Source organism: Xiphophorus maculatus, chromosome 24 (genome assembly GCF_002775205.1).
Source record: "Xiphophorus maculatus strain JP 163 A chromosome 24, X_maculatus-5.0-male, whole genome shotgun sequence".
Lineage (NCBI taxonomy): Eukaryota > Metazoa > Chordata > Actinopteri > Cyprinodontiformes > Poeciliidae > Xiphophorus > Xiphophorus maculatus.
In genome coordinates, this window is record NC_036466.1 from 11,528,918 (window position 1) to 11,544,447 (window position 15,530).

General features: G+C 40.0%; 2 protein-coding genes and 1 long non-coding RNA gene across 5 annotated transcripts in view; 1 reads left to right on the forward strand and 2 right to left on the reverse strand.

Moving 5' to 3' along the window:
- Positions 1-7,432, forward strand: part of LOC102237811 (plakophilin-4-like) — a 32,040-nt gene extending 24,608 nt beyond the window's left edge. For both annotated transcript variants that reach the window (XM_005809648.2, XM_005809647.2), the window contains exons 12-22: positions 187-370; positions 1,465-1,582; positions 2,351-2,545; positions 2,619-2,792; positions 3,282-3,432; positions 3,506-3,698; positions 4,310-4,394; positions 4,506-4,623; positions 4,701-4,829; positions 5,317-5,390; positions 5,555-7,432. In XM_005809648.2, the coding sequence (XP_005809705.2) occupies positions 187-370; positions 1,465-1,582; positions 2,351-2,545; positions 2,619-2,792; positions 3,282-3,432; positions 3,506-3,698; positions 4,310-4,394; positions 4,506-4,623; positions 4,701-4,829; positions 5,317-5,390; positions 5,555-5,809 (1,676 nt within the window). In that variant the 3' untranslated portion in view covers positions 5,810-7,432. The remainder of the gene's footprint in view (positions 1-186; positions 371-1,464; positions 1,583-2,350; positions 2,546-2,618; positions 2,793-3,281; positions 3,433-3,505; positions 3,699-4,309; positions 4,395-4,505; positions 4,624-4,700; positions 4,830-5,316; positions 5,391-5,554) is intronic.
- Positions 1-15,530, reverse strand: part of LOC102228431 (NLR family CARD domain-containing protein 3-like) — a 971,185-nt gene that overhangs the window by 762,092 nt on the left and 193,563 nt on the right. The gene's annotated exons all lie outside the window — the stretch shown is intronic.
- Positions 7,658-11,674, reverse strand: LOC111607601. The gene is made up of 4 exons (XR_002752363.1): positions 11,539-11,674; positions 8,942-9,062; positions 8,747-8,813; positions 7,658-8,480 (listed from the first exon to the last, which is right to left on the reverse strand). It is a non-coding gene; the product is annotated as an uncharacterized LOC111607601 (long non-coding RNA).

The following is a 15,530-nucleotide window of genomic DNA, read 5'->3' on the forward strand; positions in this document are numbered from 1 at the left end:
TGATCCGTTTCTTTGAAGATGCTCTTCAACAACTCCAGGCACAGTGCTTAACATTCACAAATGTACCTGCACCTTTAAAGCATCACTTCGTCTTTCCTGTTTTATAAGGAAGCCAATTGTTTCTGATCTTGTTTCTAATGCAACTATCCAAGTGCAAGATCTCAACGTTTGTTTCTGATTGGTCAGGCGTCCTGTGGAACCTCTCCTCGTGCGACGCGGTGAAGATGACCATCATCCGCGACGCTCTGAGCACGCTGACCAACACGGTGGTCATCCCCCACTCGGGCTGGAGCACCGCCTCCCACCGCGACGAACACAAGGTCAAGTTCCAGTCCTCCATGCTGCTGCGCAACACCACCGGCTGTCTGAGGTGAGCCGCGAACCAAACGCACCCTCACAACCTAAACTAAATGTTGGAACTGTATTAAAAGTATACATAAAGTCTTGCAGAAGCACTTTTAACTTTCTTGTATTTTCTTTTACCCTTTTTTAGATCTACAAGAATTTCTTCTCTTTTTTTACTGTTTTGTTAAAATGTTGCATTTTTAATTTATTGCTGAGCAGGTAAATAGAAAAGAATTGACTCACAGTGAAATTATTTATTGTTTTAATTGAAAAATATAAATTATGGATAAACAGACAAATGGGTTAGATCATGGTAGAATGGTCTAGTTAAAGTCCACACTTAAATCCATTCAAAGATCTGTGGAAAAACTTGATGTTCACAAATGCCCTCCATTTAATCTCACTATTTTACAAAACTTTTAGTTTAAAGCTGATAGTTTTACAGCTGTAAACTAATGTATCAGGGTGCATAAATATCAATATAAATCACACTATTTTAGATTATTTGTAAAAAAAATTTGAAAACTATGTATTTTTATCTTCTACCTGACTAATATGCTTCACTTTGTTTTTGTCTGTCACATAAAATCTCACTTTTTCAAGCTTGTAGTTATAACATAAAAGAAAAAGTCAATTATTTTGATTCTGCCTCGTTAAGCTGCTGAGCTGCTTGATGTTTTATTACAATGATCACTTCCATCTGGATTTATTTGTCATCTTAACGATGCCATAACGCTGCAGATTTTATGCAGCTGTGAAGTGTCGATGCGTCTCATTTAAAAGCTTTGCTTGCTAATTAATTTAAGGAGAAAAAATCAGCTGCTTTAAAGTGTGAAGTGTGTTTATCCAAAGTTTAGCTGAAGTGAATCTCACAGAGAGTGAACTCCATCCTCTGCAGCCTGCAGCTCTTCTCTTCATTCACGCTGATGTGCAGCTGTAGATTAATGGTATAGAAATGCATTGTGGGAGTTCAGTGCTGCTGTGCGGTCGTTCTCCTTCCGCTCCTATTGGAGGGGCGGCTCTCTCCTCTCCTGTATCCGGGCAGGTTTCTGGCCACCCTGTGGGGGAACCCGCGCACTGCAGCGCCGTCTGAACCGCCGGTGTGTGTTTGTGTGTCAGGAACTTGAGCTCGGCGGGGGAGGAGGCGAGGAGCCAGCTGCGCTGCTGCGAAGGCCTGGTCGACTCGCTGCTGCACATCCTGAAGGCCTGCGTCAACACGTCGGACTACGACAGCAAGGTGCCGCCGCCGCCACGCTTCTCAGTTTATTCCCAGCAGGAGAGGCTGAGGATGAGACGAACTCAGCTGAACACTGTCACCCAGCAAACTGTGATGAAGAAGCACTTCAGCTCGCACTTGCATTTTAACCTCTAATATGATCAAATTTCTTTTTTTATTATTTAATAATTCAGTCATGACAGTTTTTTGTTGTTGTTTTCATCAAAGGTTGTCTAAGATTTATCCATATGGTTTATATAAATACTAGTTTATATTACTCATGTAAAATGTAACTAAACTTTGTGGAGAAAATAATTTATTTAGCAGATCAACAATCTGAACTTTTTAGAAAATGTATTTTATTTATTATTAATGGTGGACTCAGATATTCATATTGGGGAGTCTAATACTGGTGGTTTATGCAAAACATCTATAAATATAAACTACAGTTAGATTTTATTGAGTTAATCAGATCAAAATGTATTTTTTTATGTTAACCCAAAAGCCTGATTTGTTCCAGCAGAAAGATTTTACCTTCAGCTTTGATCCTAAACATTTATAGAAATAAAAACTTTACGTGGTTTCTAGAAACTTCAGATAAGAACAAATATATGTATTGCTTAAAAGTAAAACAAAACAAAGTTGATCTTTTGGCAATTACTGGATTAAAGTTTTCCAAATATTTTCATGTGGCGCCACCTTCAGGCTCAACTTATAATTTGTGAAGAAGAAAACAAAGCAAACCGATGGGTGAATTATTCTTAATAGAAAAACGTTTCTCCTGTTCAGATTGTGGAGAACAGCGTCTGCACCCTGAGGAACCTCTCGTACCGCCTGGAGGTGGAGATGCCGTCCTCCCGTCTCCTTGGCAACCAGGAGCTGGACACCCTGCTGGGTTTCTCCTCGCCGGTGAAGGAGCTGGACTACCTGTGCTGGGGGAAGAGACGGCGCGGCAGGAAGAGGGGCGGCTGGGCCGAAGGCAAGGTACGACGGCGGAGGAAAGAGTCGTTTCCTGATCGGATTTCAGAGGTTTATTGACGTCCTCTCCGCCCTGCAGTGGGACGGCGTCGGCCCCATCCCAGGTTTCTGCCAGTCTCTGAGGGGGGCGGAGCTGCTGTGGCACCCCATGGTGGTGAAGCCGTACCTCAACCTGCTGGCTGAGAGCTCCAACCCGGCCACCCTGGAGGGCGCCGCCGGCTCCCTGCAGAACCTCTCCGCTGGAAACTGGAAGGTAGAACATCTCACTTCATCATTCTTTACTTTTGAGACTGTCCTGCTACAAAATAATACAGAAAAGAGATAAATAATGCCTCACAAGATATTCTCAAGCTCAAGAAGTTTAAAAAAGTAACACAATAAAGGAAAAAAAAACAATAGATACCTGGATGGACGAACATTTAATGTGATTTAATGCACATTAATTGACACTTATTTAAATTCCAGAAAATTGTAAAACACCCAAAACACTGAGTTCCTTTAAATCTGGACTTCTGGAAATAGAGTTGTAATGGTTGTTTAATTTATTTTGATGCACAGGTTTACTTATTCTTCTGAAATATCGAAATTGGTATTATGCTATTGTGACTAAATGTTTTGTAAATTTTGTTTTCTTGTGACTCAATATAGATAAAATAAATTTTTAAAAAGTAATTGACCGTTCTTCATTTTCAGGAAAAGTAAACTGAGTCATATGGAAATCAGTTTGTGTTTTTATCTGCAGTTCTCCGCCTACATCCGAGCCGCAGTGCGTAAAGAGAAAGGTTTGCCCATCCTGGTGGAGCTGCTGAGGATGGACAACGATCGGGTGGTCTGCTCCGTCGCAACCGCACTCAGAAACATGGCGCTGGACAGCCGCAACAAGGAGCTGATCGGTACGCACACACAGTCAGAAGACAAACTGGAGAAGCAGCAACTGTATGAGATGAATATGTCTGAATATGTCAGGAAAGTACGCCATGCGGGACCTGGTGAACCGGCTGCCGGGCGGCACTCCCTCTGTGCTGTCCGACGACACGGTGGCATCGGTGTGCTGCACGCTGCATGAGGTCACCAGCCGCAACATGGAGAACGCCAAAGCTCTGGCCGACAGCGGCGGCATCGAGAAGCTGGTGGACATCAGCAAAGGACGAGGGAAAGGGTAAAAACAGAGGCTGAACTTTTAATTAAAGATGGTTGAAGGGCAGAAAGTGCATCAGGCACATGATGATTAACAGAAGTGGGGAGCAAGCTGTTTGGCAAGCCCAGTGCTCATATAATCTAGTACAGCAAGTCCAACAATCAAAAAGTCCAGTATGGCAAGTTAAATACCTAGTAATCATGTGCAGCAAATCCTGCACCTTTTCCTCTACGGCAAACACAATGTCCATTTACTCCAGCATAGCAAATCGATTTCTCACATGACCATATATGGCAAGGTCAAGGCTCATATTCTTCAGTACGGCAAGCCAAATGCTCAAATAGTGCAAAATGGAAATTCCATCTTCATATCATTTATTTATTACAGCTAAACCCAATGGCTGCAAATCTAGTATGGCAAGCCCAATATTCATATAATCCAACATAGCAAATCAATGCTTGTATAAACCGGTATGGCAAACCCAACGATCATACTGTATATCCTGGTATGTAGAAAACATTGGTCACATAATTTAAAAAATATATTTTCTTGATTATTTGCTTCTTTTGGTATTGGCTCTTTTGGGTACACAGAAAGTAAAATAAGGTTCTTCATATGTTATGGTGTTACAGGTACTCAATGAAAGTAGTAAAGGCTGCTGCTCAGGTGTTGAACACACTGTGGCAATACAGAGAGCTGAGGAGTCTCTATAAACAGGTGGGTGGAATATTTAACAAAGGTTACCCTTTATGTTTAAAACATTCCAGTTTCAAGCTGGATCTTCCCAGTGAATTTGACTTCTTGTTGTGATGTGTCACATGCAAACAGGACGGATGGAACTACACTCACTTTGTCACCCCTGTGTCCACCCTGGAGAGAGACCGCTACCGTTCCCAGCCGACCCTGCCCACCAGCCCTCTGCAGATGTCCCCTGTCATCCAGTCAGGTATGAAATGTGAGATAATCCTCCATATTTTACCCTAACTTTAAGGTAAACATTTCCTGTTTTGTGTTCACCACCAGGTGGCAGTGCAACATCCTCGCCCGCCATGCTCGGGATAAGAAGACACAGCTCAAACTACCAGAGGGCGCAGTCATCTATGCAACTCGACACATATTATGGAGACAGTTTACACAAACGGCAGTACACAGGTTGGTATTTTGGCGTTCCTCAGGGTTGTGTACCTGAGCTCCTAATGCAGTGGTGTCCAAACTGTTTCCCCAGGGAGCCAAAACTGGCTAGTTTAGCTACAAAATTAATCAAATTAAAAATTTTAAAAATACTTTGTGATTTATTATTATTATTATTATTATTATTATTATTATTATTATTATTATTATTATTATTATTTAAGTTGAGCTTACTTACTATTTTCTTTTTTTTATAAAATCTGTTTATCATTAAGGATCAAAAACATAAAAAGGGCTTTGAACTGTTACCTTATTAATGGAAAAAGACCATTTCTAAATGTCTGTGGGCATCAATTGTTTATATTTTGTTGGCCAATTTGTACCAATCTTTACTTGTGGTTGGGGCCGAACAAAATAATTTCAAGGGCCACAAATGGCCCCTGGGCCTCACTTTGGACACACCTGCCCTACTGTTTTAATGCTAATTTGTTTTAATGTCTTTTGGCAGGGTCAGACAAGAAAACTCCCTATTTTATTGGGACATATTCCTCCCAGTCAGGAGAGGATATAAGAAGATCACAGGTAAGAAAAGTTTACACTTTAGCCAATGTTAGCAAGCACATTTGGAGTTTAGTCAATTGATCCTTCAAATATCTCCAAATTGAACCTATTTTTATGGATTTTGAAGGATATTTCTTTCAACTTGGTGTGGAAACAATTATTTCACTCCAGTATTTCTCTCGTAGCATCCAGAGCCATTCTACGACGAACCCGACAGGAAGAACTACAACAGCTACAGAATGTACCTGTCGTCGCCTCAAGGCTACGGCGAGGAGCGCTACGAGGACGAAGCGGTCCACCTGCCGTCCTCGCCCGACGGCTACGCCACCCAGTCGCTCCGATTCAAAGCCAACACCAACTACGTGGACTTCTACTCCACCACGCGGAGGCCTTCCAACAGGGCCAACAAGTTCACCGGGTCCCCCGACTCCTGGGTGTAGGCACAAACAAAACTCACACGCAGTGTGCGTCCAGCTTTACCGTGCGTTTCTGTGGGTCTTCGTGCGTGGGGAGTACACTGTACCGTTTGTTTGGGTGAAAAGTTGCAGATGCATGTGAATCTGTGTTGAAAATGGGCTGAGGGACCAGGATCGAATCGCTGTCGGTTTGACGAAGTCAGAAAGTAAGTAGGAAAGTTCAGTACGTTATCGGTTTAAACTCAAGGAGTTTGGTTTAGTTTGATTGAGGCGGAAAACGTCTCAATACTTCAAATGAACGCATCATTCCTGACACGTTTTCAGCTACAGTTCTGTGAAAAAGTATTTTCCTCCTTAAGAATTTGTTTTGTTTTACAATTTTTGATAAGTTGGATTCATACATATTGTGTTTATAGGGAGAAATTTTAAATCATCATATAAAAAAAGGCTTTTTTCATATCATTTTTGAGTTAATGGCTTATGAGACTTTTTAACAGCTGCATTTCTTTTCTACCCTCCTATAACAGCTAGCTGCACTACAGTTCTAACCCTCTTTAAATTTACATTTAATTTGCTGCGCGAGGCATGAAGCTGATCTTTACTGAAATCAGCAATAATACACAATCAATGCAAACTAATTTATCCAGGAAATGTTGAGCTTTACAAAAAGGAAAAGTTTAGCTAAAAAAAGTAGGAGCTTCTTCTTGTGCTGTGTGTAGATTTGTTTTTCTTTTCTGAATGAAATGCTCATTAGCTCTACATGAGTGAAGTCAACTAAAATACTTGGAATAAAATCCAAATGGTTAAACAGCATTTCTCAGATTTTTAGCATCAAATCCAAGACATAATCCATAATATTTTTAATTTTATGACAAATTTAGTTTAAAAACCAAATTTAAAGCCTAAGTGCAGCCTTCTAGATTCTCTAAGTGGCAGATTTTGCAGAGGAAATTTCTGGAAATGTCTTATTTTTCTGTTGCAGGCATTTTAATCGCCTTAATTTTGTCTTTTTGTCACAAGGTGCATTTGGTAAGAAAAAAGGACATGAAAAAAGACTAAAGCAGCCCTGGCGTCACTGTTTACTGGAGTGTTTGTTCATGTTAACTGACTCGTTTTCCTCTGCAGTAAAAATGTGAAGTGTGTTGGCTTCATAACATAGATATTGTCTGCCACTGTTTCATGGACACAAGAGAGAAGGAGCTTGTTGCAGCCGGGGATTTATCCAAACGAGGATAAAAGACGCCTGGACAAAAAAACCCGGGTTTTTTTTGTTATCATCACTCTGGGGAACCTTTAAAAACTCAGAACCAGAGGTACGACTGTAACTCGTCACTTCATGTTGGCCACAAGTGCAGTAAATATATCATAAAGTATGTGAAATATGTGCAAAAAAATATGTGAAAATCTATTTGTACAGATACACTGGAATAACTGTCCTGTTACATTGTTGTATTCAATATGTAGAAATTTCTATGTGATTGTGTGGATAAGATTTTTCTATTATTTATTGATTATTTTTTATTAATTTAATTGTGGTCTGACCAAAATACACCATCTGTCTGTTCTGTCCAGAAATGATGACAGTAATGTGCAATGTTAAAGAGGGAAAATATATGTATAGGGATTAACGAATATATCACAACAGTCCACTGGAGTTTGAGTCTTTCTTGACAATAATTATCATCCCAAAGCCGAAATGTGGTTCAAAAAAATCATTCTAATCTATTGGTTGTTTTTTTTCCCTCAAAACGGTTTTGCTACATATAGTAAGTTGGTAGCACTATTCTACTAATAACCGTTGAAAACATTTAGCTTTTGCAAATCAAAGCTACTTTAGTCATTAAAAATGATTTTTTTTATTCTAATTTACTCCATTTCATACAGTCTCACATCCTTCTTTGATATATTTTGTGTATTTTGATGCTAAAGTTGTCTGTTGTTGCAGGAATGTCACTTTTCTCTCATGAATTCGTACTGCAGTTCAAGGTTCCGCCACAAGAGGGAGACATCATGTAACCAGACAGGTAGATTCTGGGTCAAAGTGATGCTTTTATGGGCTATTTGTTATTGTAAATGATGACGTCATTAGCTGACATAAACAAGATGAGGCTGCTGCAGGTTTTTTGCACCTTCTGTGTTTTTTTTTATCTTGTTTTTGTTTCCAGTTTTTTTCTCATTTCATTTTCAAATTAGGACAGAAAAATCCTCACTTCTATAAGTGAGCCTGGTGCTGGAAATTCGACACGATTCGCTTTTAAATATGCGAATCGTACTCAGAAGCATCAACTCAGCTTCTCAGTTGAAGCTGGAAGAACTGAAAAACTCCCAACAAGTTTTAAAAGTGTAAATATACAGCCCCAAGTGGAGCAAAAACACATTAATCTGATTGATTTAAAAACAGTGTTTTATCTGTCTGGTGTCTAATGCAGCACTCTGTGTCAACATGACAAAGTTCTGGTCTGGACAAACGAGTTCAGGGAATCCTAGAGGTTTCTGGAGAAATTCGTCATCTTCTCAGAGAGTCTGGCGTTTTCCAGTGAAACATGAATGCGCCACCAGCAGACATGGAGGGCGAGGTTTCCAGCGGGAGAGTGTCGGCTGGTTTGAGTCGAGTCAAGGTTCTGGTTCAGATCTGAACTCGCTGCAGTTTGGGTTCTGATGGAGCTTCAACGGTTTCTCCAGACATGAAAAGTTTCTGAAGAACAAAAAGCATTTCAGAACAGAAGTGAGATTCAACAAACTCTGAGTTTCTTCAGGAAGTCAGGGTTCAGTTATCTGAACCAAACACTTTACTTCACTGTATTATAACATTTCTGTGAGCAGGTCAGTGTGTGTGTGTGTGTGTGTGTGTGCGTGTGTGTGTGTGTGTGTGTGTGTGTGTGTGTGTCCTATAGGTCAGTTAATGTTAAAACCAACAGATTTTAAAAGGAGTTTAGCTAAAGGTGCCGAGGTTACGCTCACCTTGGTTGTACAGAAGTGGTCTGTATTCTGCATTCATCAGCGTTTTTATGATTTGATTTGTTTAGAACTTATGTAAAGAAAAACACAAGTATTATAGACATTTAGTAATTATTATTGGTTACTTTCTGAAAGATGTGAAACACAATATAGAAACAATAAGTTGTGTATTGAATAATTTCTAAAATTTGTGCTCACATTTGGCTTTTTCATCCATCATTCTTCTCATTGTTGTTTGGACGCCGAACGTCATCTTAGCATTTGCTTGCTAGATGGATCATTATCAGCTGCGACCACAAGAGGGCGGTAGAGAAATATTCTGGTAAAAATAAAATCATCTTTGTTTATGACAGTTGTATATATTTTTTAAATGAAGCTTAATTGTTTTTTATTATTATGTTCTAGCTCTAGCTAAATAAGGATCCCTTATTTCAAGTTTACTGATATATTTGCAGTCAAAACTACACTTGCTTGAAAGGTAGCAAAAAAGGAATATCGGCAGTATCAGCAAAAAACTTTGAAGTCGGTGCATTCCTGGAGTAAAAATGCACCGATTTCAAAGTTTTTTGCTGATACTGCCAATATTCCTGTTTTCGAGTTTTTGCTTGAAAACCAGCAAAACAGGAATATCGGCAGTATCAGCAAAAAACTTTGAAATCGGTGCATTCCTGGAGTAAAAATAGATTGATAAAAAAAACAACAAAATTAAGCAGAAATCAAGTTCTTCTCAACATTAATCCTCAATTTTGACTGATTATGATGAACTTTGGGTGTTTTAATCTAAAAATCCCATTAAATACCAAACTAATTATGAAAATCCTCTTCATTTGCAGACCAAGATCTGAACCCACATTCTTTGCATCTGAGGTCTGATGCCTTAACCACATGACCTTCTACACTTTAGAAGTTTCTCATGGCGCATTTATCTTTTCTGCTGTCAATAGTGACTGATTGAGGCTAACAAAATAGACATTCTTTCCAGGATTTGAACTCTTGTCCTTCGTACTTGTCGTCTGATGCTTTAACCTGTTGACCACATGATCGTTCACACTTTTAATGACATATGTTGAGGTGTTTTGATCTTCATGTAACAAGTGACAGATGAATGACTTTCGGGGTAGTTTCACTGCTCATTGAGTGACAGGTTTAACTAATGACTCTCAGTTTAAAGGTGTGACTACCTGCACCACCACACCTGGATTGACTGATTTAATCAGATGCTCTGCAAGTAAACACGCTCTTCAGTTTTAAATATCATTCAAGATTATTTGTATATCACATTTCAGCAACAAGACAGTTCATAGTGCTTTATATCATAAAGACACAAAACTACACAGTCATGAAAACACCACCCAGTAAACAATTGAGAAAACCAGTAACATTACATTTTGATGAATGGCATCACAAAAACTATCTTTGCACATCTAATAAGTTGCTCCATATTTTAGATATTATGGTTCAAAATGGTTCAAATTCTGGAAAGAATGTCTATTTTGTCAGCCTTTTCCAGTCAATACTGACACCTGAAAAGATAAATGCGCCACGAGAAACTGGCAAAGCGTAGAAGGTCATGTGGTCCACAGGTTAAGGCATCAGACCTCAGATACAAAGGATGTGGGTTCAGATCTTGGTCTGTTAATGAAGTGGATCTACATGATTAATTTAGGATTTTTAGATTAAAACCCACAAACTTCATGATAATCAGTCAAACTTAAGGCCAATTTCTGCCTAAGTATCTTTTTTTATCATTCTATTTTGTCACTCCAGGAATGCACCGATTTCAAAGTTTTTTGCTGATACTGCCAATTTTCCTTTTTTGCTGCTTTTTAAGCGAAAACTCAAAAACAGGAATATCTGGACCAGGTTCTTCAGGACCCAAACACACACGCTGTGTGTTCAGCCGGTCAAAGATTTACCACCAAGAGTTATCTACAGTCTGCTCTGGAAATTATTGTTGTCAATGCTGCTTTAAGCTACTTAAAATGTAACTTTTTAAAATCAGTGTTGCTGTTTTTCTTTGTCGCCATTTTCTTTGACTTTAGTGGAACTGGACAACATTCAGGTTTAAACAGGGAGGAAGTACACAGAAAAACACAACGTTAACCAAAAAACTCAACCAAACAAACAGTGACATTTACAATTACAAGCAATACTTTTTAATTTTACTTGAGCAATTTAATAAAAATATCAGAATTTTCAATCCTTAAACATCTTTTAACCAGATATTCACCAAACACAGACGCACACAGTTAGTTTTTCTTAAAGCTTCATCAGGTTTAAATTGAAAGAAACTGATTTTTCTAAGAATGACTTTGCCTGACGTAGTTATTTGTTGTTACTCCCACAAAAAATTGGGCTGGTTTTCCTTAAAATCTACATGTAACTTTAAATTTCGGTTTCTCTGATGATGTAATTTTTAATTATTAAATGATTGATCATTTGATCAGCTACTCAGTACTTGAGTAGAGTTTGTATCAAAAAACAATTTTACTGTGAAATAATTTATTGGACGTCTATTTTTTACAGTAACTTGAGTGAAATATGTTGAACCTGTGCTGCTCTTACTTTAGGACATTATTGTGAGCTCTTCCCTCTGAGTAAATCGAAAACTAAATAAAGTGCCAAATAGTGACACAAACAAAGAAATGAGTAATTTTAGGGTGATTTACAGTAGATATTGTGTTGCACATCAGTGCATCAGTTAGTTCAGCCTTGCAGCACAGAACTAGAGAGGATCATTAACGGTTCTTTTGTCTTTGTTTTCCCTCCGATCTGAAGGACCCGGTGTTGTTTACCGACACGCTGAGGAAGAACCTGGATCCCTTCGGCCGGCACTCTGACGAGGAGCTGTGGAAAGCTCTGGAGGAGGCGAGTGTTCACCACATCTTCTTTAGTAACCGCGTCACATCACGACCGTCGGCGACGTTCCCGTCTCCTTCAGGTCCAGCTGAAGTCCGTAGCCGAGGAACTGCCGGGAAAGCTGGAGACGGTTCTGGCCGAGTCCGGCTCCAACTTCAGAGCGGGTCAGAGGCAGCTGGTGTGTTTGGCCAGGGCCGTCCTGAGGAGGAACCCCATCCTCATCATCGACGAGGCCACGGCCAAAGTGGACCCCCGGTACGCTACGGAGAGAAACACACACACACACACACACACACGGACACACGGAGGCCCGATCAGATCATCTTTGTTGTTGCAGGACAGACGAGCTGATTCAGAAAACCATCCGGGATAAGTTCAGGGAATGTACCGTTCTCACCATCGCTCACCGCCTCAACACCATCATAGACTAGGTTCAAGTCCTGTTTCCGACAGACACCGACCTTTAAAAGTTGGAGTTCTCCCAACTTTTTTGTAAACAGGACAAACGAAAAGTAATGTTTTCATTAGAAATGCTCAAATTTGCACTCCCAACATTGTGGAAAATATTGTCAGGAGAGATGAAGATATAACAGGTGGGTCAGTGACATTAAGCATTTGTTGTAAAAATTGGGTGTTATCTGCTTTGTAACTAATGTCCTCATAAAGAGTCTAATATCTTTTTCTACAACCCAGGATGAAAAAAAAAGTCAATGTGTAGTGAAACTTTACGAAAAAATACAAAACCTTTTTACTTGCTGTTAATCGCCATAAAAGCATTTCAGCCAGAAATAAAATCAAAGGATGACAGTGAATCACATTTGTGGTATTTGTAGAAGTTTGAGCGTCTAGGTTGCCAGTTGCTTGGATGGCACACTGGATAAAGACTGTGCTTTGGTTCCGATGGTTCTTAGTTCAAGACCTGCTTAAGGCATGGTTTTAAAATTTTACAAGGAAAACTGACTATGTGGTATTTGTAGAAGTTCGAGCGTCAAGGTTGCCAGTTGCTTGGATGGCACACTGGATAAAGACTGTGCTTTGGTCCTGATGATTCTTAGTTCAAGACCTGCATGGTGTTAAATTTTCACAAGGAAAACTGACTATGTGGTATTTGTAGAAGTTCGAGCTCCAAGTTTGCCAGTTGCTTGGATGGCGCACTGGATAAAGACTGTGCTTTGGTCCTGATGATTCTTAGTTCAAGACCTGCATGGTGTTAAATTTTCACAAGGAAAACTAACTATGTGGTATTTGTAGAAGTTCGAGCGTGAAGGTTGCCAGTTGCTTGGATGGCACACTGGATAAAGACTGTGCTTTGGTCCCGATGGTTCTTAGTTCAAGACCTGCTTAAGGCATGGTTTTGCTGGAAAATATTGTTAGGATGAACAGGTAACATAAAGAGTGTCCCCCTCCCCCCTACGGGGGGAGGGGGACACTCTTCTTGTCACTCTTGTCCCCCTCCCCCCTACGGGGGGAGGGGGACACTCTTCTTGTCCCCCTCTCTAGAAGAGTGTCCCCCTCCCCCCCTATGGGGGGGAGGGGGACACTCTTCCAGTTCCCCTACTTCTTCTTGTCCCCTCCTCTCCTCTCCTCTCCTCTCCTTCCTACTCTTCTTGTCTCCCCCTCTCCTAGCCCCCTCTCTTCTTCTCCCACCCCCCCTACTCTTTTTGTCCCCCCCTCTCCTAGCCCCCTCGCTTCTCCTCTCCCCCCCCCCCTCCTAGCCCCCTCTCTTCTTCTCCCACCCCCCCTACTCTTTTTGTCCCTCCCTCTCCTCCTCCTCTCCCTCCCTACTCTTCTTATCCCCTGCACCCCCCCCCCCCCTTATCCCCCCCCCCCCCCCGGGTTGGAGGGGGGGAATTACCTGTTCATCCTAACAATATTTTACAGCAAAACCATGTCTTAAGCAGGTCTTGAACTAAGAACCATCAGGACCAAAGCACAGTCTTTATCCACTGTGCCATCCAAGCAACTGGCAACCTTGACGCTCAAACTTCTACAAATACCACAAATGTGATTCACTGTCATCCTTTGATTTTATTTCTGGCTGAAATGCTTTTATGGCGATTAACAGCAAGGAAAAAGGTTTTGTATTTTTTCGTAAAGTTTCACTACACATTGACTTTTTTTTCATCCTGGGTTGTAGAAAAAGATATTACAAATACCACATAGTCAGTTTTCCTTGTGAAAATTTAAAACCATGCAGGTCTTGAACTAAGAATCATCTGGACCAAAGCACAGTGTTTATCCGGTGTGCCATCCAAGAAACTGGCAACCTTGATGCTTGAACTTCTACAAATACCACATAGTCAGTTTTCCTTGTGAAATTTTAAAACCATGCTGGTCTTGAACTAAGAATCATCGAGACCAAAGCACAGTCTTTATCCAGTGTGCCATTCAAGCACCTGGCAACCTTGGCACTAGAACTTCTACAAATACCACAAGTTTGGACCCAGGAACGTGATCTTTTAAAACAATCCCTTAAGCAGGTCTTGAAAACCTTTGAATCCCTTAATATTGCACCTGCCTCAAATCTTATTTAGACCCAGTCAAATGATGAATGCCATCATTTTTTAATAAGCTATAAAGTGCTTTGTTTTTTGGTTTTGAAAGGCTGGAAGTTGATTCCACACTTATTTGTTCCAAAACGCAGCATGTTTGAAAATTAATTTCAGCCACAACATGATAAACCACAACTGATTTAAAAATAATTCTAATATACACTGGCGAACTGCTTTGTGTATCGGTGTGGGAACAATCGTCTCATCTTGAATGTGAACAAAAGAAATGTGATGATTGTAGATTTCAGGAGGAACAGGATTAGCTCAAACACTGTTCCCATCATGGCAGAAGAAGTGGAGATGGTTGAGGAATATGAATACCCTTGTGTTCACCTGAACACCAGACTGCAGATGCAGTAGGGAGGCCGTCTACAAGAAGGGGCAGAGGAGAATGTAATTTTTGAGGAATCTAAAGGTCTCATCTCTTCTGCAGGCAGCTGTTGGTGTAGCAGCATCAGACCCAGAAACATAAAAAGGCTCAAAATCCTGATAAAGAATGCTGGTTATGTTTTGGGGTCGACTGTATAACGTTTGGAGATAATGCAAAGAAGGATGAAGAAAATTATGGACAACCATGACCATCCGCTTCATGAGAGTGTCCTGGAAAAATGGTGTCTTCAGTCAGAGGCTTCTTCAAATTCGATTTCAGACATACCGCTAGGAAAGATCTTTAATGCCAACACCCAACTCTTTGAAGAAGTTGAATTAATGAGGTAAGTTTAATTTCCCTTTGGAATCAATAAATTATTTTTGAATTTCATTAAGGGATGGCTGAAGATGGTTTTTCAGTGTTTCCAGCTGCCTTCAGCTAATCACATTTATTGAACTGCCCCCTTTTATGATAACTCCCAGCACAAGGAGTTATATTTATGGTGTCAACTTGGTAAATTTTTAGTAAAAGCCTTCACCAGGTAAAAAGGTTAACTTAAGTTAACAATCTACTTTAAGTATTCTCTGTTCATTAAAAAGTCTGTATGCTAGATGCATGGTGTGGTCATGATTCACAGCATACATTATGCCAAGAAAGATTTTGCTGTGTCAGAAGGAAAGCAAAACAAAATTTTAATTCAGGAATTTAACCTCTCTGATGGTCAGATTGTTTTTTTTTTAAATAGAGTCATTGAATGGAAAAAATTATATACATATACAGTACCTATTGCAACATTTTCATTCTCTGATGTGTGTTGCTTCCGCATCATTTTAATACTAAGTACACATGACCAAAAAAACCAGTGATGTGTCTGGAAGGAAGAATTAAAAACAAATGCCATCCTATTTTTCAGAGACACTTTAAACAATCGATGGCCCCTCCAGAGTAATCCATATTCTCCAGATCCATATTTGCAAGTCCTGAAACATCAATTAATGTGTTGAAT